Raw genomic sequence first — 23,280 nt, forward strand, 5'->3', positions numbered from 1 at the left:
ATGTGGCCAGACGAATCCTACATTTAAGCCCCCAAAGAGAGAGAAATAAAGATCCTCAGTTGCCAGGGTAACTAGAGTGAGATTTACATTGCGTTTATCAAGACTTGGGAAGCTGTGGCCTGAGGGGAAGCCTACATGCTCTTTATTAGCTCCCATGGCTGGTGAGGTTCCCCATCTTAACCACACCTCCCCACCCTTGCCCTGGTGTGCTCCAGCCTACACAGCCCAGGTCCTGGCCACCACACAGCCCCGCTCCTTGGCGCACACCAGCTCCCATGCCACATGTCCTCTTCCACTGACCCTCAGTTCAGCCCTTCTCTCCCGGGGCCCAAAGTGTCCCCCCTTGCAGCTTACCAGGCACCCCTGCACCCACCTGCATTCTCTCTCCTGCAGCCAGCTCCCTTCAATGGCCTTTCCCAGCTTTCCCAGCAATCTCATAGAGTAGATGCCCTGGAAGTTGCAGTGGCCTTTAGCCTCAAGAGGAAGTCCCTGGCAGTGCATACTCTACACTGGGTTCCCTTTCAAGGCTGCTTACCTTCTGCCATGCAGCCATTGAGACATTTATGCCCACACCCTTCAAGTCTCTAACTCACTGTGTGTGTGGCTTGCTGTTCCTGCTGGGAAAGGATAGCTCCTGAGCATGGAGAAAAGACACAAATACAGAAATGCTGTCCGTATTATTAATCCTCATTCAGCCTTAGTCATGTTTGCTTTGCTTTTCTTGGTGCTTCTCTGGCAATGCTCTCCCTGGACATGTCACAGCTCGTGTTCGTATTTGTCAGTGCAAAGAAATTCAACTGCCATTTCCAAATGCAGGTGTCTCCCACAGCCATACAGGATGGGCACTACAGAAAATGTGCCCTGCACAAAGTGGTACTGCTTGGATGCCTACAACTGTGCCTAGCCTGGGGCATCCCTGTGTGAAAATCTGGTGATCATAACATTGGATGTTTTCACGTGGCATTGGACTGTGTGCACGTGCACATATTTCTATTTATTCTCATTACCATCTCTGCCCCTCTTGGAAGGCTTATCCTCCCAGACAGACGGCTGTGACCCAACTGCCTTTAAGTCTACACTGCCTGAGTCTACATTTAAAGGAAATGCATTTTTCAAAGAGTTCAGCTTAGAAAACAAAGTACAAACACCACACCAGATGCTGACAGCAACGTAGGGTTATGTTTGGTGAGAATGGAAACAAAACAACCCGTACGAGTGAAGGTCTCCTGCTATGCTAGTTTCAATTCCCCAAATGCCTCCACTGCTGAGAAGACTCCATACCAGTGAATTTGAAATATGGTCTGTGCAGCTGTTGTGTGCAGGTATTTAAATCTGCCAAATTTCTCCTGCAGCAAGAGGATGTGGGTGGGTAACAGACACATACATCCTGCACCGGACTCTTGCTAAATTCTGTAGCCCTTCTTCTGACTGCATTTCCCAGAGAGGGGCCAGGCCAGGCCAACAATTTGCAGTAAGCCATTCAATGATGCACGTAGCTTTTTGCTCTCACCAGCTGCGTCTGCACAAGGAAAGAGAACAGACTGACTGGTCTAGCACTGCCTGTGTCCCTGTAACAAAACTCCCTCTGTAACATCATGGCTGCATCTAGGCTGAGCAGCAGGAGCAAGGCCCAAGCTGTGCTAATCGCTGCATTAGCAGACACTGGCCAAGAGGGTGCCGTTTCACAAAGGACAAAATCATGCCACAACAATAGATGGCAGGATGTAGCCAGCAATACAAGGCAATACTTAGCAGGGTGGGCCTGCTTCTGGTCCCCAGGCCACACAGACAGAAACTCTCCTTGCTGTCTGTACCTGATCTACAAATAGCAGCTGACAATGCCACAGGCAAGGACCTGTGTAAAGACAGGAACCATGCTCAGAGTGAGCAGCTCAAGCCCCTTGTGGACTGGAAAGCAGAGGGCTGTGCCAGAGGCACAACGGTGCTCCACCACAAATCTTGTTCTTGGTGCACCCAGAATCACCATCCCACACGCTCCACTTGAGGTGACCCAGCTTATAAAGGGGCACCACACACAGCCTGCTGCTTACAGCACACAGCTCTCATAGAAGCAGGAGGGTCAGGCTTTGCCTTGGCTTTGGAAGAGAGACACTGCAGTGAAAGCATCAGATCACAAGGACATCTCAGGTGAGAGCCACATCCCCTGTCTGGTCTGGCATGTGCATTTGCTTCATGATCCCTCTCAGCATGAACCTGCTGGGAAAGTATCTCTGTTGGGCTTTTTCTCTCCTGTACCTGCAGAGCTCTGCAGTGAGCAAAATGGAAACCAGCGTTACTTACAGGAGACAGCAGAGAAAGGCAGGAGGAGTGAGCTGTGCCTTCCTTTGCTTTGGCTCCCAGCGGGAGCTTGGGTGTTTTTTGGTTCTTCAGAGGGAAGGGACATCCCAGCTGGGTCTCTTCTTGCCCTGCTCTTCCTGCTCCATCCTTTCCCTGGATCCTCGGATCCTCCTTCAGAGCACTCACAGCCAAGCAAAGTCCCACATTCTACACACCATGCCTGGCTTGGCCTACTCTGTACCTACCTGGGGACACAGTTCCAAAGATCACACTTCCTGACGCTTTGATTTTCAGAAAGGGGATGCTCAGCATTTCTCAAAAAAACAGACTCTGTGGAGTGTCCCATTAGAGGACAATCACTGGCCACCTGACCAGCTTCGCGAAGTACAATAAAATAAGTTCCTTCACTACTGGCATCTGTAATCACTTGATGGAGCATACAGCTCAGTCTGACACAGGGTCTCACTACCTGCCTTTGTGCCCATCCTTGGCTTCGCTAAAACAAATCCTGCTCATTAGAAGGTGTGTCAATCAGATCATTCTGCACATTTCTGCCACCCACCTGCTCTTTTACAGCCTTTTTCTAAGCTGCGGGGCCAGATGAATGTGAAGCCACAAAAGTCAGAGGAGAGAATCTGAAAGCAAAATAGCAAGACTGCTTCCCAGCAGCATCTGCTGCTCAGAGCTGAGGAGATTGACGGTAACTCTCTGCCTAGCTACAGAACAGCCTGCTTCTTGTGTCAGTCTCTAGTAGTATGTCCTTTAACCACAAGTGAAAGCAACCGATCCCCCACGAAGGCACATCTGCTCCAAGTCCATATTACAGCAGGGAAAAAAATGACACCTTCAGCTATATAAACCAATAAAGACTGTCGGATTTGGTTTGCCCCTGTTGCTACCCAGCAAGCTCCCTACTGGGATAAAGACTGGTGACATTCGCTAAAAAAATGTCAAGAGTGAGGAGAACAAAACTGGATAATGAATCACACCAAGTACTCAATGCAGCTGGAAGAACTGAGGGGTGACTGCACCCTACTTCATTCCCCAGCCAAGGGAAGCCAGGATCACCAGACAAATGCTACACACTGTGGCTCTATTTATATGTGAACAAATATACAAAGTTATAGCAGCAGGCATGCATCTTGCAACAGCTACCGAGAAAAGAAGCGATATGTTAAAGAGGTGATATAACAGGATTGCTATGGAGGTAGTCTCCCTCCAGCTCTCAGAGGTCTGTAAATGGTAAAGTTAACTCTGCCCCCTTGTGCATCTGCATCATGATACAGTCTGCAATTAAAAGATGACATGCTTCTCTTCTTCACGTTACAGGCTAGCATTTGATTCACCTTTTTGTCATCTGCAGTGCAGAGATCTGGGACTCCTTTGTGAACACCTCAAATCTAGCTGTGCAGGGATAACTTTTGCTGAGCAGGATGAGGAGGGGTTATAGAGTCTCCCTGGGATCCCCTTCAAATGGACAAAGATGTTAAAATATCAGGTTATGTACAAAGTCTGTCCTTCACACACCTCTCCAAATCTGCAGCTGCAAGCTGTTAGAAAAGCAATTTAAATGGTTTACTGAAGACAGCATTGCTGTCCAACTTACAAGCTCAAAAATCATGACTCATACTGCCAAAACAACGGGGTTGTTTTATAAATCATGTGATCTTCTAATAGTCAATTGGCAAAGGCTGGGGAATTTCTCAGCTATGCCTCTCATCTTCCCAAGGAAGCATTTAAATCTTTAATCTACAATTGTGAGTTCTTCCTTCTTGCTTAAATAAGTGAATCTGTAATCACACACATCCAAGAACTGGAGCTTCAGGACAATGCCATGAAAGAGTCACATAACTTGCAACACAAACTGCCTCTTTCCTGCTCATAAAAAAAAAAAAAAAAATCTACTTCACCTGCTTTAATATATATACTTATCTGTGCACTTATGGCTTTGATTTGGGAAGAAACAAAAAAAAAAAAAAAAGGCATATTCAGCAACTACCTGAACTTTCAGTTTTATACTCACAGCCGCTTCCCATGTGACTGGAATCAACCCCACAAAGCTCTCAGCAGTCTTTCCGCAGTTTTAGTAAACTGAACATTACTCTATAATCCAACAGGATATCTGCAGACACCTACCTTCTGCTTGTGCAACAGAGACTCCATGCTCCTTGCCTGTTTTTAGCCTGTTTCTCTAGAAGTTAGGCTTATCGCACCAGAGTTTCTGTGCATCTGCCCACCTCTACCTCTGTCCACATGTAGCACTGGGTGTCCCAGGGGATGAGGAGATGGAGAAGGAGGCACAAGACCCACATTTGATCCTCACTCACTGACCTCATGGCCAGGGCTGGCTGCAGAGCAGTGCCTGGACCCACGCTGGTACCCCTGGGTGTTGGGAGGTAGGTCACATTTCCAACGTGTTCCTCCAAAGCCAAGCAGTGAGCTCCAGGCCACAGTGAAAACCATTACTTTCTCCTCTGCTCGGCAATCTTTGTTGAACAAACCTCTTTTCTCCTCTTTTACTACTTCCTGTGGCCGCTCCTCTATCCAAGGTAGAGATCTCTGCCTCTTCTCAGAGGCAGAGATGGGACCTCTGCCTGCACGTGGCCAAGAGGACCCCCTCCCCACAGACATGTGGAGCACATTACCACAGGAGCTCAAAGGCAAGAAATGGGAATCTGATGTTCTGGAGGGCAGGGTGGCAGCACATTAGAAAAAAGAGCACCCATGGGCCTCCCACCCACTGGTAGGAGCCAGTGACATCTTACCTGAGTGCCTTCCCACACGCTTGACCGCAGCATTGCCACTAAGCCTCTGCTGTGCCCTCTGCTCCCATGCACATCAAATGATGTGGTCTTGACCCCAGCTCTTACTAGTGAAGGACAACTATAAACCCTGATTTGAGGACTGCAGGCAATGTTCAATTCAAGCCACAGTCACTTGTTTCCTCTGCTATCTGGGCTGACAATAGCCCCTGATAAATGCAGCATCACAGACTGCTCTACTGTTAATTTTCTGTATCTTTGTGGATGGCGACACCTCCCTGGCATTTTTTTTACTTCAGGTGGCCACAGAATCAATACAAGGATTCTTCCCCTTTTCACTGATGGCAGAGAGATGTTCCTCAGCCGGGAAGAGAAGGCAACCAAAGCCTGACACATTGAAACTGCTTTCTAAGACGTCAGGACCCTGTTCCTAGAAAAAACACTGCCTTCGTATACAGCAAAGGACCACAGGGTCATGCAGAAGGCCCCCAAGCTGGGCTGCAACCTCAGGAAAGGCCCTGCAGCATTCAGACAGGACTCCCCAAAGCCGAGGGCCGGCAAAGGGCACCTGCATCTCCCTCCCACCCACCTTAGCCCCGGCAGCCCCACAGACCACATCGCCCCCGGCCGGGAGCCCCACTGCCACCAAGGCCAGCTGCCCACCAGCATGCATGGTCCCAGCACCCCCAGAGAAAGCCGCTGCCATTACCTTCATCTCGTTTGCGCTTGTTGCTCTCGGTGCCGGGGGAGGCAATCCCCAGAATCCCGCTGATGGAGTAGGACGAGCCGGCAGAGTCTGTACTCACAGAGGACACCTGGGTGACGGACCCTGTGGAGGCTGCAAGGCAAGGCAAGGCCAGGCAGTCAGCGGGCAGCACAGCACAGGCACCAGCCTGGCAGAAAGCCCCCTGCCGCCGTGGCATGACAGCTGCAGGCCAGGAAGGCAGCAAACGCCACCCTGCAACACGTCAGCTCACAGCCCCAGCCAGGTGGAAGGCTCTGAGGACACAGCAGCATGGGGAGAAGAGACTCTAGAAATGGGACGGGGTGGAACATGGCAGCTCACAGGCTGGCCCTGCACTGGCACATCCCTACATCCCTGAGGGCTCCGCACTGCCCCAAAGCACAGGCTGCTCTGCACAGAGCAGACACCTTAAATCCTAGCTGCCTCTACCAACCCTTAGCCCCAAGAAGCAAGACGGCTCATCTCTGCTCTTGTTTTTCTCAGTGAGAGGCAGCCCCTAAGCTACCAGAGCAATCTGATGGCTGCTTTCCCTCCACAGAGATTATTTTGGCATTTTCAAGAAAGACAGACCCAGGATGCTGGACTGGAGCACAATCTGTGGGATAAGCTCAGCATTTAACACAGCTCTTTGTGAGATACTGTGCCTCGTACAGCACCAGCCTACCTTTGCCAAAAAAAAGGTCAGTGAGCGCTTAGCCTATTTCACAGGTGAAAGTCTGAACACACAGAAGAACTGAGATGCACACACACCTGTCTGCCTCCCTCCTGCATAAGAAGCATGATCTTATCTTTGCCACAGCGGCTTTTGCCGCAGAGGCTGCCTCATCAGTCAGGACACCCTTTCCAGAGACCACCTCCAGCAGCCTTGCATAAGTCCAGGCTGAATATTGCTGGTCTGCATCTAAATTAAAGTTTAGGAAAGTTTTGCTACTTCTTCACTCAAGACTGCAAGTGCACAAAGAATTATGGAAGGGATGGTTGATAGATGAAAAAAAAAAAAAGAAAAAACACATTCAAAACTACTTACTGACTAATGATGCAGAAAATGTTATGAATAAGTATCCCTTTCTTGATTTATTACTTTAATTATCTGACATTCTATAGACCCCCATTAGTGGTTTTTTTTTGGTTTAGATTTCAATTTTCTGTCTCATGGTGAAAGCTATTTATCATAATAATCAGTAAAAGTCAAAACCTTTTAACAGTATTTATAAAATTCATTTACTATGTTCAGTCCTTGGAGAATGACAAAGAAGGTGCATTAGCACGTGTGCTGAAGTGTTTTATGCAGAATTATCTGTCCATAAGAATGATTAAAAGTTCTTTAGAATATTTGTAATCCATTATGCTATTTTTTTAATATATAAAAAAAAAAATAAAAAAAAAAAAAAAGCAAGCTTTTCTTACCTATGCTGTGACTGGAGGCTGGGACTTGCTGATTGGGTGGCTGCTGCACCTTTGTTCGTATGATCCTGTAAGCAGTTGAAAAGAAATGGCTACTTAGCATTAAGCATACAATTACAGGGGACACACCATACTCTACTTTTTCACTTTGGGATATCTACATCAATACAAAAATTTCTTCCTGTGTATTGCAGGCAGACCCTGGACTACATTTTTGCCACCAGACCAAGTCATTAGGGACATTAGGTACATGACCAACTCCTACACACTCCTTGAGATCCAGCAGAGAGTGGTGCTTCAGTCCCTTTGAAGACATAGTCCTTAATGCCCAGGAAGGACACGTCGGTAGCTGTTTGGCCACCGGCTAGGCCCAACACCACATCTTCGGGGAACCAGACACTACCGAGTTCAAGTGCTCCACTAGACTGCTATCTGCAGCCATGGGTGCTTGAACACATTTGTAAATCTGTCACTAACCCACCCCGGGAATAGTACTCGCACATCTAGAGAACCTGGATACCTCTGAAAGGATTCTGCTTATCCAAATTAATATTAAAACAAAAATGTGGTGGATTAAATGCTAATCTTAAAAGCTGAATTACTACATTGTCTTTGCTGGGGACAGCCTCTGCTCTGAGTTATAATGATGTAAATCAGGAAACATTCAAATGAGCAGAGACGACAAAAGGCATGCGTTGTGTTACAGGACAAAGGGCAGCTGTTAAGAAGAGCTGAGGAAGTGCTCTATCAAACGCTCACCTGCCGATGCACTGTTAAAAAAAGAAAAGAAGGGGTCTGAAACGCCTCCAGGGATTACACAATTCTGCCAAAGGCTGCAGTGGAATCAAAACGGGCTTGAGCGAGGCACACTCCTTAGTCAAATCACATGTCTCTGTTTTATGCACTGTTTACGCAGTTGTAATGCTGTGGTAAGCATTTATCCTGTGTTTACCTAGCAAACTCTTTTCCCATTTCTGCCTGCCTTGAATTTGGAAGAGGGGCGAGGAGGGGATGGGAGGTGTGAGACAGATGTGGCATGGGGATGCGTCATGAGAACACAAAACTGTTACTTGCTGGAAAGTTAGCCCGTGAACCTGTACTGGTGACGCCCAGCCCCCTCCTCAGCACAGGACTCGCTGCCTGCCCCTTCCCTTCCTGCAATGGGGCTAGGTGTGAAAACAAGTCTACATTCAGCTGTCAGCACCAAGGTGAAGCCGTTGGCTGTTAGACGTCTTCAAACTCCTTGGTGATGGGGTCCCTTGCTTCTTCTGCCTCCACACAGGGCCAAAGCAGCTGGCTGCACACAGGAGCTGCAGGGAGCTGTGCAGGCAGATTGGTGGGGGAGAGCACACAGCCAAAGAAGACAAAGGACCCCGCACGAGCAAGACTGAAAATAGCACCCTGTACAAGGCTTCCTTCCTGTCATGCCAAAGGAAGGGTGTCTGGGGCCTTCTGACACAGAAATATCTTCATCTCTGGAGGGACAGGGGACTGGAGCACACTGAAGCAGCTGGGCAGCTTATCTGAGCAAAGCTAATCGCAATGATTAATTATGCCTTAGTTGCACAGAGTTGCTCCTGCTGCGGAAGAGTGGCCTATTATTAATATTAATTAATGTTACTAATTAATAATAGTAGTTGTTATTCATTTATATAAGGGGGCAGCAACTCAAATTCATCTGCTGAAATGCACCCTCCGTAGCAAGGACATGATATGTGTAGACCACCACAGAGGCTTTACAGGGCAGCGCCCCAGCCCCTCAGCTCTCAGCAACAGCAACAGCAGCTCTCCATGACACAGCCCTGGAGAATCACTCCTCTCCACACTGCAGGCTGCCACTGCAGGAAAGCTTATGGCTCAGTTCACCTTGCTTCTTCCAAGGCAGTAACCGTCCTTCTGTTTTCTGGTGGGAGCTGACATCAGTGGCTAAAAGGCAACATCCCACTTGTACCTCAGGGCTGAATAAGGGCATTACACCTTCATACTAGAAGTTTGCACCCTTGCTGCATGATAGTCCTATCTGCAAAGTCTTGAAACGTGGAAGGACAAGTCCAAAGACTGCACCACAGAACTGTGAGGATTTAGCATTAAAGCCAAGTATTTTGATGTAGCTTCCAGGCTCTTGGCATAACAGTTTGTTTTGGGTTTTGGGGATGTGCTCCTAGGCTGGCAAAAACAGTTCTCCAGGTAAACAAGCTGACTCAAAAAGATCATAGAATCATAGAATCATAGAATCATAGAACATCCTGAGTTGGAAGGGACCCTTAAGGATCATCAAGTCCAACTCTTGACACCGCACAGGTCTACCCAAAAGTTCAGACCATGTGACTAAGTGCACAGTCCAATCTCTTCTTAAATTCAGACAGGCTCGGTGCAGTGACCACTTCCCTGGGGAGCCTGTTCCAGTGTGCAACCACCCTCTCTGTGAAGAACCCCCTCCTGACGTCCAGCCTAAATTTCCCCTGCCTCAGCTTAACCCCGTTCCCGCGGGTCCTGTCACTAGTGTTAATGGAGAAAAGGTCTCCTGCCTCTCGAAGATCATGTGGATTTCAAAAGGGGTTTCACACCCTTCAGAAAAGGGAAAGATCTTAGCCACAGTTGCATGCAGATGAGAAAGAATGAGATTTCCAGCCAAATAACTTGGCTGTAGATCATGAAACAGAGATTCTGATGAGAAGTCAGTGAGTGCACAGACATTATCAAGGATAAAGCAGGAGGTAGAATAAGGAAAGTGGATCAAAACACACTGGAACCTACTTAGTGTCTGCATTCTAGAGCTACGAGTGCATTTTTGGCAGTCTTTTGGAGAATGCTTGAAGCCCTACGACATAAACACAGGACTGCTCATAGCAGCATTAATGCTTCTGACTTGACAGGTGCTGAGTTGACTTTTACACAAGCAAAGTCTGCCCTTAGTTAGCTGAGAACAGACAGAACAGGATTTTCCTTCAATTTTCATGGTCTCCATATCATTCCTCAAATCCTTTTTTTTAAATTGAAAATGCGATGTCCATAGCATTACCAAGTGCTGTTTCAGAGTCTAAACTAGGCAGGAACTTCCAGGCAGTAGCAAAGGCTGTGAGTGAACTCACCCGTTTTTGCACTTAACCATGCAGATGGATGACTCAACTCTTAGTTCAGCAAGACAGAGCCACCACTCTGCACTGACACTGGGGAAGTCACTCCTGCTACTCAAGTGGCAACTCCATGAATGCAAATCAGGTTGGGATAGCCAATAAAAGAAGAGTGCATCAATTTATTTCACGTCCATGGACACAGATGGGACTTTATAGCTAGCTGCACTCAAAGAATTCGCATGAAATTGCACAAGAGAGAACCATCTCACCAGAGCAGTGAGACCAAAGCCCGGTACAGAAAATACTCCAGAGAGAAAATGAAAAGACTCGGCTTGCCAGGGGCTGTTGGTGTGCTTGAGGGTGCCTGCATGCTCTGCCTTCCAGGTATTAATACCCTATTATCACTCTGGAGGGCTGGAGATACAGCTAAGTACTTGAGAGGGTTTTCCCTGGTTTATTCATGCTAAAAATTTCCCTGGTTTATTCATGCTAACAGTACCAGACCGTGGCCAGCAGAGTTCCAGGTCAACTGCAGCAGTACTGAGCAGGACATGAAGACCTTGAGACCTGTGCTATGGATCATCTCCTGAGGTACCTAGGTGCCTGTCTTTTTCCAGATCAACACCACCACGCAACTCAGTTGCAGTCTCAGCTTTCCCCAAGAGGAAGTACCAGCACAGTGGAGGCATCATTTGGGTCAAATCAACACAGATCTCTACCAGCAAGAACTGCAAGGCATGGACTAGGGAATGGGAAAAGACAGAAAAGAAGCAAAGGCCAATAGCACAACCTGCCCAGTCCTAGCAAATACTTATGACCGTGAGGCTTTCGCCACCAGGGTGACCACACAGCCACTCCAAAGCCCCAAATACATTATGTAAACACATGTAAACTGCATTTCTTGCAAACAACCCAAAACACACATTTCTACCAACAAATGAGAATTCAGAGAACACTTTCTAGCAAAGTCCCTCCCCAGGACCATACACATCTTTACCTGTTAATTGAACTGACGCTGGGCACGGTGTCATTATCACATACTCTCTCAGCAAGAAGTCTATCCCTGATCTCCCAGGCAAACATGGTAGGATTTTGGCGTTTGTACTCTGCAATTTTTTCGACGACTTTGGGTGTGGCGACCTTTGGTTTTGATCCTCCAATCACTCCAGGCTTAATACTACCAGTTTCATAATACCTGGGACAACATCCAAAACAAACCTTCAGTTATCACAAATAGACAGAGAACATGCTTTGAGATTTATAGAGAACATAATTTCAAGGTAACCAAAACCCAGCAAATCCTGAGATACATCTTCACTTTAACATACATATTTCCTGCCTGTGTAGTGTTTTATCACCTAGTAGATTAACTTATAGTAATTGGAATTGGGCCATAGCATAGAATATATATTTTTTCATAACAGAAAGACAAAAAAAAAAAAAAGCTGTGCAAGACTAAAAGGCATTCCAGGATCCAAAATTAAGTGCAAATATGTGTTATTAATCAGGGGTATTGGCAATAATAGAAACAAATCACACCAAAGACCACTTTTTGTAGTAAATTACTGTTTCTAATGAAATTCTCTGTCATTAATATCTAGAATGTGTTACCATTTCACAGTGAAATGAAGGCTGGGTATCGTATTTTATTTGCACCTTCAAAATAAATATGTTGGCATACCTTTTTCCCATTTAACTGTTTCAATATATATGTTACTGTTTTAATAGTTAATATTTTTTGGAATATATTATTTTTAATATTATGTTTCTAATAGTTGTAACCATAAATTTTAAGGTAAAAGGAGCTGTCCACATTCTCAAGGGGTTCAGTTTTGGGTGTTGGTTTATCTGACCAGCTCCACGATCCATTCTCACGTACACGATCTTTACACATGCAAGCAGTTCTGCTGTCATACAAGGGAAGGTGGTAGGAGTGCACCCCTAAACTGACTGAGATATGTCAGACAGAATTTTTTTTCTTTTTTGCATGTAAATCACATGTAAAGGCACAACTGCCTTTAATAGAATTGCAACAAAATGTCACAGCTGGGATCCCCAGCCCTATCCATCTCCCCCTTTTTAATAAGTCTTGAAAATGCTGTTAAAATATGTCCATAAAATACTACCCACCGAAGACCAGAGAAGAGACTAGGAATGAAATCACGCCCCTCTGTGCTGAGATTTCAGGGAGTGCAACGCACAAGGTATTCTCCTGGCCATGCACGTTTTGTATCTTGTGAATTCCCTTGTAACCAGATGAAAAACAAATCCCCAGGCTACCTGCAACCACCGCCCTAGCTGCCCTTATCTGGCTCATCCTTTCTGAATAGACCCTGACTTCATGAGCCTTTCAACCAGAGACCCACCAAGATGTAGTCTCTTAGCATCTTAAACATGTCCACCGACTGCTCTCTGCCCAATTTCCAGTAAGGCGCTCAGAAAAGACTACCAAATAAGAATGTAAGATTATTTCTTAATGTGTTTTCTCTGCAGCTACTTGCCATACCCATTATATAAAAATAATAACAATTATTATTATAATATTAATAATAAAATTACAGTCTTTCCAGCATGAGCAAATCAGAACACAAACAGGCTGCACAGTGAAAGTCTGTCTCACTGTAGCATGCAACCATGCTGGTTAAATTTCTGTCAGGTCACTAGTTTTTAATCTTCCTCAGAGAGCTGGGGGCGACGGGGGGGGGGCTAAAATTCCTTTGAAGGGACTAATACCATGTTGTTTGTACATGTTTTCAGATATTCTGGGTGCAGATGTGGACTCAGTCTCCACTTATATTTAGGTAATATTAGTAATGGACAGTGTCAAGAGTCAGAGATAGATTAACCCTCCTAGTGTCCCCTAGTCATGAGCTTTAGGGCAGGAGGGTAGTATTTTGCTCCTCCTGTGCTTAATTTTCTGAGGACATAATAAAATGAAGGCAAACTCGGATCACAAACTTTCTAAAACCTTACATCCCCAGCCTCATAACCTTTTCTAGTAGAACTTCTACTGTAAGAAGGGTGTGAAAGGAAGCCATACAATAAATGTTACCCAAACAGAAAGTTATAATTTTCTTCCTTCCATCTGAAACCATGGATTTTACAAGCATTCCTTTGTGCTCATCTCTCACACGGCTGTGCGTCATTTTCAGGCAGCATCCTGCGGCCAGCTACCCCACTGATGGAGAACAACCCTCATGCACAGAAACCAGACGCTAGCAAGCTGGGGAAGCTGTCACTGAGTGGACAAGACAGTGTTTCCCACAGCTATCTCTGCTAAGGGTGGGTAATGCATGACAGCAGACTCCCTCAGCACCCCGGTGCTGCCGGCTGGCGTGGCAGCGGTGAGCTTGCTGTAGGACTGTGCGTGGAGGCACTTTCCAAAAACGCTGCCGCAGCAATGGAACAAAGACATGGTGCCCTCCAGACAGTAAGAACTTCACTCTAAATCTTATCTGCCAACCTACTTTCACCACCTCAAGCCGTGCAAAAGCTCACAGACATTCGCAGGCGGCTTGTCTTGTGTGGAAGGGCGCAGGCTTGGGCCCGGACCCATCTTCCTGGGCAGCTAGGAGAACTTGCCTGCAGCAGGGGTCGGTGAATTACCAGCAACACTACTGCCGACGCTTTCTGGTTCACCCGAGCAACTAATGGAGGGAGCAGCACGAAGCAGTGGCAGACTGCACAGTGCTGGCATCCCTGACTCCCATCTCCATTTTAAAGACAAGGCTGGCTGCAGTCAGATTCATTTCACGTGCACAAGGTCCAGGCCTTTTGCTGCCAACAAATTGGCAATGCAGGTAAATATTGTGCACCCCTGCAGAACCTACCTCTGGGACAGAGATAATGTCACCTGCACTGCAACCATCTGGTCCCCACCCTGTGGGCTGCCCAATACAAGGCTGGTTGTTAAGGCTGTATTGAAGGCTGATAGGAAAACTCCAACCATAAAATTCCAAATGTAAAGATTTTTCGTAAGGATTCCTGTTCTTCAGACACACACAAACACACACACACACGGAGCTCCAATTACAGTGACATTTTACCCACCGTAATTATTAGTTATGAAAATAATGAGGTATGAAATTCCAATTTATTTTTGACAACTTTAATGACAAAGCTTTGGAGCTTCATTCTCAGCTGTATACCGCAAATGTATCTAATGATAAATCTATTCAAATGAGCAAAAGTAAAACCACTGGACATTTGCCCAGTAAATAAATTGCCCATTTCTTAGTTTTACATTGGTCCTGATGGGAATTGCTGGTAAGTCTGCTGCACTGCAGAGCATCACAAAGCAAACTATATAATGGTCACACCAGGAGCAGAAACCCGTTCTGAGCATGGATGCACAGCTCTAACAGTATGAAATAGCCTGGGAGGGGCAGGCAGGTCTCAAATAAAGCCCTCAGAAAGTTTTTCTCTATCAAGTAGTAAAGGTGTCGATGTCCTTTAAAGTCACGCCAATGTACGACCAGGAGGAATGGTTACAACCTGAAGGGGAATGCACCTCTGAGCAGCTAATGCAAAAGAGAAGAAGGACAGATGCTCAGCTTAACCCGCACACCAGCTCATGCAACTCTAAAAGCACACAGTCCAAGCCTAGTGAGATAGAGTTCAGCGGTTAAGCTGACTGAAGATAACAGGGTGTTACAGGGAAAAGAATGCTGTCTTCTACAAAACCGGGGGGGTCCATGACTTCAGCAAGTAAATTTGCTTGTGAACACTTAAATTGTCACTGAGAGATCAGAAATGCTGCTAATCAGAGCAGGACCTCATGCATGCTACAACAAAAAGGTCCTTTAACAGTTTTTACATCTATGGAATGACCAGTAAAGCTAATTGATTAAAAAATGGAAAAGAGGAAGACAGTACAAATGGTAACAGTAGAAGTAAAATGCTAAACAATGAAATTAACGGTTAAAGTTTAGTGAACATGTCAGAAATTAACTTTTACAAATTATATATATTTAAAAAAAGTACACACATATTATAACAGCAACAAGAATAAAATAATAATAATAATAATTTAAAAAGTCCTTACTATAAGATGGTTAGATACCTCAGAATTTTCAACCTGGAATCTGAAACTACTTCAATACAGTACTTTATACAAATGATGCTCAGAAGATACAAAGAAGAAAGGATTTTTTTAAACCTGAATCTGAATAATATTTTAAAACAAAATCAGGAAATGATAATAATTCAGAGATTAATTTGCCGTCTCTGTACTGGTTTTAGCAAGTTCCATCTGAATGGAAAGCTACTCCCAAAAAAAAAAACAAATGTAAGATGGTTAACAGCTACTTATCGTATTCTCTGCTCTAATTAAGAACATATTCCACCACAACAGTAGGAAAAGGCCTCAAATTAAACAGTGGGACAGATTCAATATAGCGTGTGTGAATGAACGCTTGAGAACATTCATGCAGTGTAGAATGATAAAATTGCTAAAAGTAAGTCTTTTTCAGAAAGCACGAGTTACTTTCCCTGAATGTTCCCCAACTTCTCTTTCCTCTCCATTTTACTGAAGCTGACTCGCAGATTTTTCTATGTATTCACAACAGACTACTGCAGAATATATGCCACATATACACCAAATATCACACGTGGCATTGTGCACTGTGCATTAGAATTACCTCTAAGAGACTTTGAACAGGGTGAAATAAACATATAAACAGTTGCGTTTTTTTTACACGTCAGGCGTGCAAAATCATGAGTGGTGATCATGAGCCCTTGTCCTTGCGTGTTGGTAACCTTTAATTAAGGGTGTTTTTTCTCTTGATGGACACAAGAGATTTGTTGCCCACCCTTACCTGCCAAGTATTTTGCTGACGCAGCCGTGGCTGACACGGAGCTGCCTGGAGATGTCACACGGCCTGACCCCTTGGTGGGCAAGCTCCACGATCCTTTGGCGAACGACATCTGGGAGGGGGCGGCCATTCACAAAAACACCCCCCAGCTGATTCACACCTCCATGTCCTGAAACAGACCAGGGGAGGGGGGAAAAGGCAGGAAAAGAACAGCGTTGTCAGAGTTGGAAAGAGACCTGTGTGCTGCAGTCCTCCCAGCGGCGCTGGGGATGTGCTTCCCGCAGGCAGGTCACCCCGCAGCCCGGAGGCCGCGCTCTGCAGCCCCCTGTGCCACTCGCCAACGGGGAGGACCCACCTGCCTGAAGGCAGAGAGGGCTCTGCGCTGGAAAATGGCCACCTGAGACCACGCACGGTCACCCAGCCCCACCAGGCGTGGGCCATGGCCCTCCCAAACACAGGGCCGAGGCTGCCGGACCACAGACTCTGTGGGCAGACCTGGAGGTGCCTGGTGGGAAAGAGCCAGCCGCCGGCTATGAAGCAAAATAAAATAGGGCTGGGTGACTGCTCAGCATACACATTATTTGTGTCTAGGCACAAAAGGGGGTACCTGCAATTAAACGTTATTTTTTCAAAACAACTGAACTTAATCGAGAGTGGGGAAAAAAAAATACAGAGAACGTCTTCTGCTCCAATAATTTATAGCAGTCTTGGCAGGTATTATGATCACCCAAATGAAATGTGAACACTGAGGCAAGCCCAATATATTATTCCTTTTGTAACAGATTTGCACTGTTCACCTTTAGCAAGGTGAGTCATATGTCTGATGGGAAATGGGACCCAGTTAGATGGATGGTAGTGAAATCGTGTAAAACCCACGAACATGTATGTAATAATCCCATCCACCAAGTAGGAAAATATGATTAACCCTTGTGATGTTAATCATCCAAACTACTTAGATTGGAGAGAGTGGAGAAATTGCAAACAAGCAATAGGGGCAGTACAGATGTCAATGCTGGAACAAAAATAATAGAGAAAATGTCTCTATTTACACAGAAATTGAGTGGTACTGAATAAAGTGACAAGTCAAATGCCTCAGTGTTTAGATATATATATACATATATATATATATATATATATGTATATGTATATAAAGCAGTTTTATTTAAATCTAGCCATTGCACCACGGACAAACTGCTGCCAAACTTTGCAAACACCTTCTAAAACTATCAGGACAAATAATTAATCCATATAGAATAAGTGATTGTCAAAGCCAGGTAAAGCCTGCAACGAGCAGACAAGTGCTGCTCTGCCATCACCAGCGTTAGAAGCAGACCTTTCCCAGAGGCTGCATGACGCTTCAGGCTCGAGGTGTATCCCAAGTTTGTTGGGAGCAGGCCTAGGGCAGCGGGGCTGCCTTCAGCAGCACCTGCCAAAGGAGCTCCCGGTCGCGCACAGGGAATGCTGCGCTGCGCTGGTGCTGAAATGGTAGCGTGGCCGGGGGGAAGAAAGAAAACCCACTACTCACTAAGGATAAAAATGCAGGAGCAACCCAACAAAGCTGTAGTGAACGAGATGTCAGGGTTTTCACCTCTTAGCAGCTTTAATGACATGAAATCATGGACAGGGTATTCAGTACGAATGACAAAATTGTGCAGGTGGGGGAGGTCCAGAAGGGGAGAGGAAGGAGTGAGGGAGGGAAGGAGGGAGGGAGGGAAGGAGAGAGGGCAAGGAAGGGAGGGAGGAAAGAAGGGAGGAAGGGAGGGAAAGGAAAGCAGGAAAGGAGGGAAAGGAAAGGGGGAAGGGATGAAGTGAGGAGGAAAAAAGTATTTCCTTTGGAGACCCTCTCCGGGCCGAAAGCCCAGCCCACCCCGTGGCCGCCGGGGGAACAAAGGCTGCGGGTGACTCCCGCCCTGGGCCGGAGCGGGGCGCGGGGAGTCCGCGGGACGCCCCCAGCCCCGCCACCGCCCGCTCAAGCGGGAGCGGCGTCGAAGCGCCGGGCGCCGTCCCCTCGGCACCTGCCGCCCCCCCCCCCCACCCCGAGCTCCGTGCGGGGCTGGCCCCGGCCGGGTGGTCGCGTACCGGGACTGCGGGAGCCCGGCGGGGCACAGCGCGGGGGTCCCGGCGCGCCGCCCATCCGTGCGCCTCCGGCTCCGGAGAGCTTGGGGCGGCCCCGGGACACCGACCCGGTCCGAGGCAGGAGCACAGCCGCGCACCAGCCCCGCCGCTCCGACCCGCGCCCGACCCCGGGCCCCCGGCCCCCTCCGGCCCCCCGGCTCCGGTTCTTGGCGCCCCCCTCCCGGCAGAGCAGAGCCCTGAGGGGACGGGGACGGGAACGGAGACGGGACGCGGGCACGGTGCGGTGCGCGTGGCCCCGCTGTCGCCTCCCGGTGCCCGGGTCGCCTCGGGGCTGCCGCGGCGAGAGGCCGGGCCGACCCTCGCCGGTCGCCCCCGCCCGAGTTCGCTCCTGAGGCCGCGTAGGGCCCCCCGGCGTCGCGCCCCGCAGGCTGCGCAGCCGGGCTCTGCTCCCCCGCCGGGCGGGAGCCCCTCTGCCCTTCGCCCGGCTCTCACCGCCCTCCTGTGGGACGTGGCACCGGGATTTCCTGCTTGGATTTTTTTTTTAACCAGCCCCCCCCACCTCGTCTTTCCCGAGGAGAGACGCGAGTCCGGAGATACTTTGGCACTGAAGTCTCCTCCTCAACAGCTGCGGTATCAGAGCGAGGGCAGTGATTTATTTATTTTTTTCTTCCCTTTTTCAACAAAATTCCTGCAGAAGACACCTATTTTCCGTGGCTTTGGTTATTGGAGGGAGCCGCTGAAACCCGCGCTGTTTGCTCCCACATCTGATGCCCGGTGCCCTGAGGCGAAGCCCTTCCTCCGCACGCTCCGCGTCTGAAAGCGCCGCTGCCCGCTCGCTCGCACCTCCGCGAAGACGCGCTCCGCGACAACGGGTCCCTCCGGCTATGGGGACCTGCGACTCCCCCTCGGAGCCCCCAGATTTTTTATTTTTTTCTCCGCCCTTTAAGTTCTCCTTTTTAAAGCGCGATTCGGTTCAATCAAGGGAGAGAAATAACCACAGCTTAAAAAAAAAGCTATGTTTTGGTGGGAGATAAAAGTCAGTCTTACGCGCAGCAGGAGCGAGCTACCAGCGACTATCCCGCCTGTGCTGAGCTACTCCAAACACCTTCCAAAATCTTGTGACGGACAGAAAGAAAGAGAGGGGAGCAGGCAGATAACGAGAGAGAGAGAGAAAGAGAGAGAAAGATGGAGAAAGACAGATTTGTAGCTCTATCGCTGGATGCTTTATTTTGAAAACAAATTTCTTTTAGCTAAAAGGCTGTGGTGCACTAGGAAATGAGATTAGTTCTACCTTAAATTTCCTCGCAATCTCTCGCCGTAATGCAGCGTTTAACTCACCGTGAGAGAAGATGTCATTTCACATAACACTGTGCTAATGGATAAGTGTTCCCCCGACCTCTCAAGCACAACAAATCTCGGGCAAGCCCATCGCACACGACCTGTTAACTTAACCAGTGCTGCTACCCACTTGTTCTGTGCCGCGGCTCCCGATGCAAAGCAGGCAAAGGAATTGTTATGCCTTTCTTCAGATGGTTAAAAAAAAAAAGAAGAAAAAAGTCCCTCCATCCCCACTTTGCGCCCTTTGAAATTGCCTGTTTTTTCGGTTTTAATTAATGTATATGAAAACGCTGGATTACACCAGGAATAACGCAGATCAAACTTTTCCGTTCGTCAGAAATACTGGGCAGCTTTCTTTCCAAATATTTGATTTGGGATTGCACATATATATATACATAAATATATATATACACACACACATGAGTCCGTGTCATATATATAGATCGATAAAAAAATATAGTTAGGAGTGTGTGTGTGTGTGTGTATGTATATATATATGTGCATCGGCTCTTTCTCTACGGGAGGAGGAATCTCAGGGAAAAAAAAAAATAGATTAAAAAAAAAAAAAAACACACAAAGAGCAACAACCAAAAAATAAAACAAAAACCCACCCGGCTGCCTGCAGCATTTCGCCTTTTCCTGCTCGCTGCCAAAAACACCGAAGCGGGCGCGAGCAGCCTCCCCGGCGGGGACGGGAGACCCCCGCGACCCCCGCCCGCCGCGCCGCGAAGGACGGGTGCGGGGGGCTGCCGCCCGCCCAGTCCCGCGCCCCGCGCCCGGCCGCAGCCCAGGATTTCGTTTGGGGCCGGGTCGGCGCCCGCGGGCGGGACCCCCGGGACGGCGCCGCCTCCCCCCGGCGCCGCGGACCCCGCGGCCGGCAGCGGCGGGCGGGCGGGGGAACCGAGCCCGGCGGCCCCGTCCGCGAACGCGCACGGCCTGGCTCGGCCCTGCCGCGTCAGAGAAGTTGAACTAGCAGCCTACTTACTATGCATTGCTGCAAACGGGTCGTGCTTACAGTGTATTTCCATCGGAGCGGTCCGGAGCCGGAGCGGGCAGCCTGGCGGATCAGATCTCGGTTCGGCGGCGGCGCTCGCGTGTGGGGCTCGGGGGAGGGGGGGGGGGGGGGGGGGCGAGGAAGCAACACGGAACGGAGCGGAAAAAAAAAAAAAAAAAAAAAAGAAAAGCAAGCACGCCCCCAAACTTGGGTATCCGACACCGGCGGCCAAGCGCAGATCCCCGTGCACAAGTTGCAGCCTTCGGCCGTTCCCTCGGGCAGGGACCGCCGCCTCGCCGGCCGCCCCGCAGCCGCCCGCCGCTCCCGTCGGTGCGCCTTCCCTCCGCCGGCCGCGGCGGCTCTCACAGCGCCATGCAGCCGCGGCGGCGCGGCTCCGGGCTGCCTCTCGCCCGGCTCCCGAGCGGCGCGGTCCGGCGGGCGCCGAGCCTCCCGCGCCGTCCCCCGGCGGCAGCTAACGGCGCGCCCCGACGGCTCTTTGTGCTGCGGGCGGCGGCGGCCCCGGGTCGCTGTGTCCGGCGGCCGAAAGCACCGGCGGGAGGCAGGCGGCGGCACCGCGCCGCCGCTCCTGTGTCCAGCGGCCGCCGGGGCTGCCCGAGCGGCGCCGCGCCCGGTGCTGTCCGGCCGAGCCGCCGCCGCGGCTCCCGGCGGCGCGGGAGTTGCGGGAACTTGTCGAGCCCGGGCGGAGCGGCGGAGGGAAGAGGGGCGAGGCGGCGGCGGCGGCGGCGGCGGCGGCGGCGGGCGGCAGGAAGGTGTGTGCGAGGGGGCGGGAGGGCCGGGCGGAGGGAGGAGGGGACGGGCGGAGGGAGGGAGGGAGGGAGGGAGGGAAGGAGGGAGGGAGGGAGGGAGCGGCGGGGAGGGGGCTCCGGCGGGGCGCGCCGTTAGCTGCCGCCGTCGGACTTGGGGCGCGGGTGCGCAGCGCCCATCGCCGCCGTTGCCGGCCGCGGGCGGGGACAGCTCGGGGACCCCTCCCCACCCCGCCGCCTGCCGTCGGCGGCCCCGGGCGCCCGGGACACCGAGGCTGGGCTGGGGCCGTGCGCCCGCCGCGCTGCCCGCCCCGGCCGGGCCGCGGGGGTTGTGGCGGGCGGGGGCGGGGCGGGGCGGGGCGGGGCGGGGCGGGGGGCGCGGGCCTGGGGCACGCCCCGCGCCCGGCCCGGTGCCCGCGGGCAGCGCCCGCACAGGGGGCGCCGCGGGGCGGCTTCAGCACCGCGCCGCTGGACAGCGCCGGGGCGGGGCCGCGGCCGTCACTCAGGCGGCGCGGCCAATCGCCGAGGGGGAGCTGCGCGGGGCGCCGGGAGGTGCCGGCGCCGATTGGCCTCCGCCGGGCCAATGGGGGCGGAGGGGGCGGGCGATGGGAAGGAGCGGGGAGGAGGGCGGGGCCTCGCCGAGGGGGCGGGGCCATGTGGGGACGGGGCGGGGCCTCGCGCTCCCGTCCCCCGACGGCCGGGCGCTGGGACCGGGACCCCGGCACCGCCACCCCCGGGCCCCGGCCCCCCGACGGCCGCGTCGCCCCTTCCGGGAGCTGCCCCGTCCCGCTCCCCTCCGTGCCCCCGCTCCGTCGGGGAGCACCGCGTGGGGCCGGGGCCGGGCCTGCCGCAGCCCGACGTGCGCAGGGAGGCGCCGCCAGGCGGCCGAGCCGTCGGGGCGAGATGGCGGCGCGCCCGCCCTCGCTCTCCGCCCCCCCGCCCCGCCGCCGGCCCGCCCGCTCCGCTGCCGACTCGACGGCGCGGTCTCCTCTCGGCTGCGCGCTCGGGCCGCTCCCGGGCCGCGGTATCTGCGAGCGGGGGGAGGTTTGTCCGAGCCCCCGCCCCGGACGGCACGGCAGGAGCCGTGCACGCAGCCCCGCCGGCCGCCCCCGCCACCGCCCCCGCCGCCGGGACCTGTCCCGCTCGGGGGGGGGGGGGCGGCAGGGGCTGGCCGTGAGATGCAGCCCCTCCAAAAATAATCAGAACCAAACAAATAAAGAAACAAACAAAAACTGCCTCCCCGGGACCAATGCCCGCGGCACCCAGCGGCGTCGAGGGGGCAGCGGCGCCCTGTGCCCGTCTGCGGCCGGGTCTCCGAGCTCCGCGGCAGCGAGGGCACAGCACGGGGCTCCTCCGCCGCGCCGGGGGGTATCGCCCGCTGCCGTCTGCGAGGGCGGCGGGGGGCGGCTGGCGGCAGGGGGGCCGCTTTCGTTAAAACCAAAACTCCCCGGGCGGAGAGGGGCGAGCGCAGCCTCGAGGGCGAGCGAGCGCACTCCGCGGCCGCGCTGCGGGGCTCAGGCGGGACGGGCGCCGTCCGTGCCCCCGCCAGGGGTCCCACGGGGGAACCGCGGGGACACCGGCGGAGGCTACCGGGGACTGCCGCGGAGAGAGCCCGGTGCGGCCCGGCACGGGAGAAACGCGGAGCCGAGCCCGGCCGCTGCTGCCTGGGGTCCGGAGGCGCGGAGCTGCCAGGGCCGGGCCGCCGCGGGTCTGGGGTCCGGGACAACGGAACGGAGCGGCCGGGAGAGCAGAGCGAGGAGCGGGGCCGCTGCGGGGGCCGGGGCAGCGGCTGCCTCGCCGGAGCCGGGTCTGCGTGCGCAGGAGGCGCCGACGGGCCCGGGAAAACGGGGTGCGGGTACCAAGCAGGCGCTGCGCCGAGCCGCGCGGGGCGGGCATGGCCCTGCACCCCTCCCTTCCTCCTCCTCCTCCTCCTCCTCCCCTTCCTCCTCCTCCTCCTCATCCTCCTCGTCCTCCTCCTCCTCCACGGCGCCGGCAGCTCGGGGGCACCT

At 51.6% G+C, this 23,280-nt stretch overlaps 1 protein-coding gene across 3 annotated transcripts in view; it reads right to left on the bottom strand.

Annotated features, from left to right (window-relative positions):
- The window catches only part of PAX5 (paired box 5), a 144,693-nt gene that overhangs the window by 120,425 nt on the left and 988 nt on the right, over positions 1 to 23,280 (bottom strand). Inside the window, exons 1-5 of one of the 3 annotated variants that reach the window (XM_084504271.1) lie at positions 20,499 to 20,595; positions 16,103 to 16,268; positions 11,284 to 11,481; positions 7,213 to 7,277; positions 5,770 to 5,898 (exon numbers count right to left, since the gene is read on the bottom strand). In XM_084504271.1, coding sequence (XP_084360397.1) covers positions 5,770 to 5,898; positions 7,213 to 7,277; positions 11,284 to 11,481; positions 16,103 to 16,268; positions 20,499 to 20,541 — 601 coding nt within the window. In that variant the 5' untranslated portion in view covers positions 20,542 to 20,595. Of the gene's footprint in view, positions 1 to 5,769; positions 5,899 to 7,212; positions 7,278 to 11,283; positions 11,482 to 16,102; positions 16,269 to 20,498; positions 20,596 to 23,280 lie in introns of those variants that run through there. The other 2 variants (XM_084504270.1, XM_084504272.1) reach the window with 2 other exon arrangements.

The sequence above is a fragment of the Aythya ferina genome (genome assembly GCF_964211825.1).
Source record: "Aythya ferina genome assembly, chromosome: Z".
Taxonomy (NCBI): Eukaryota; Metazoa; Chordata; class Aves; order Anseriformes; family Anatidae; genus Aythya; species Aythya ferina.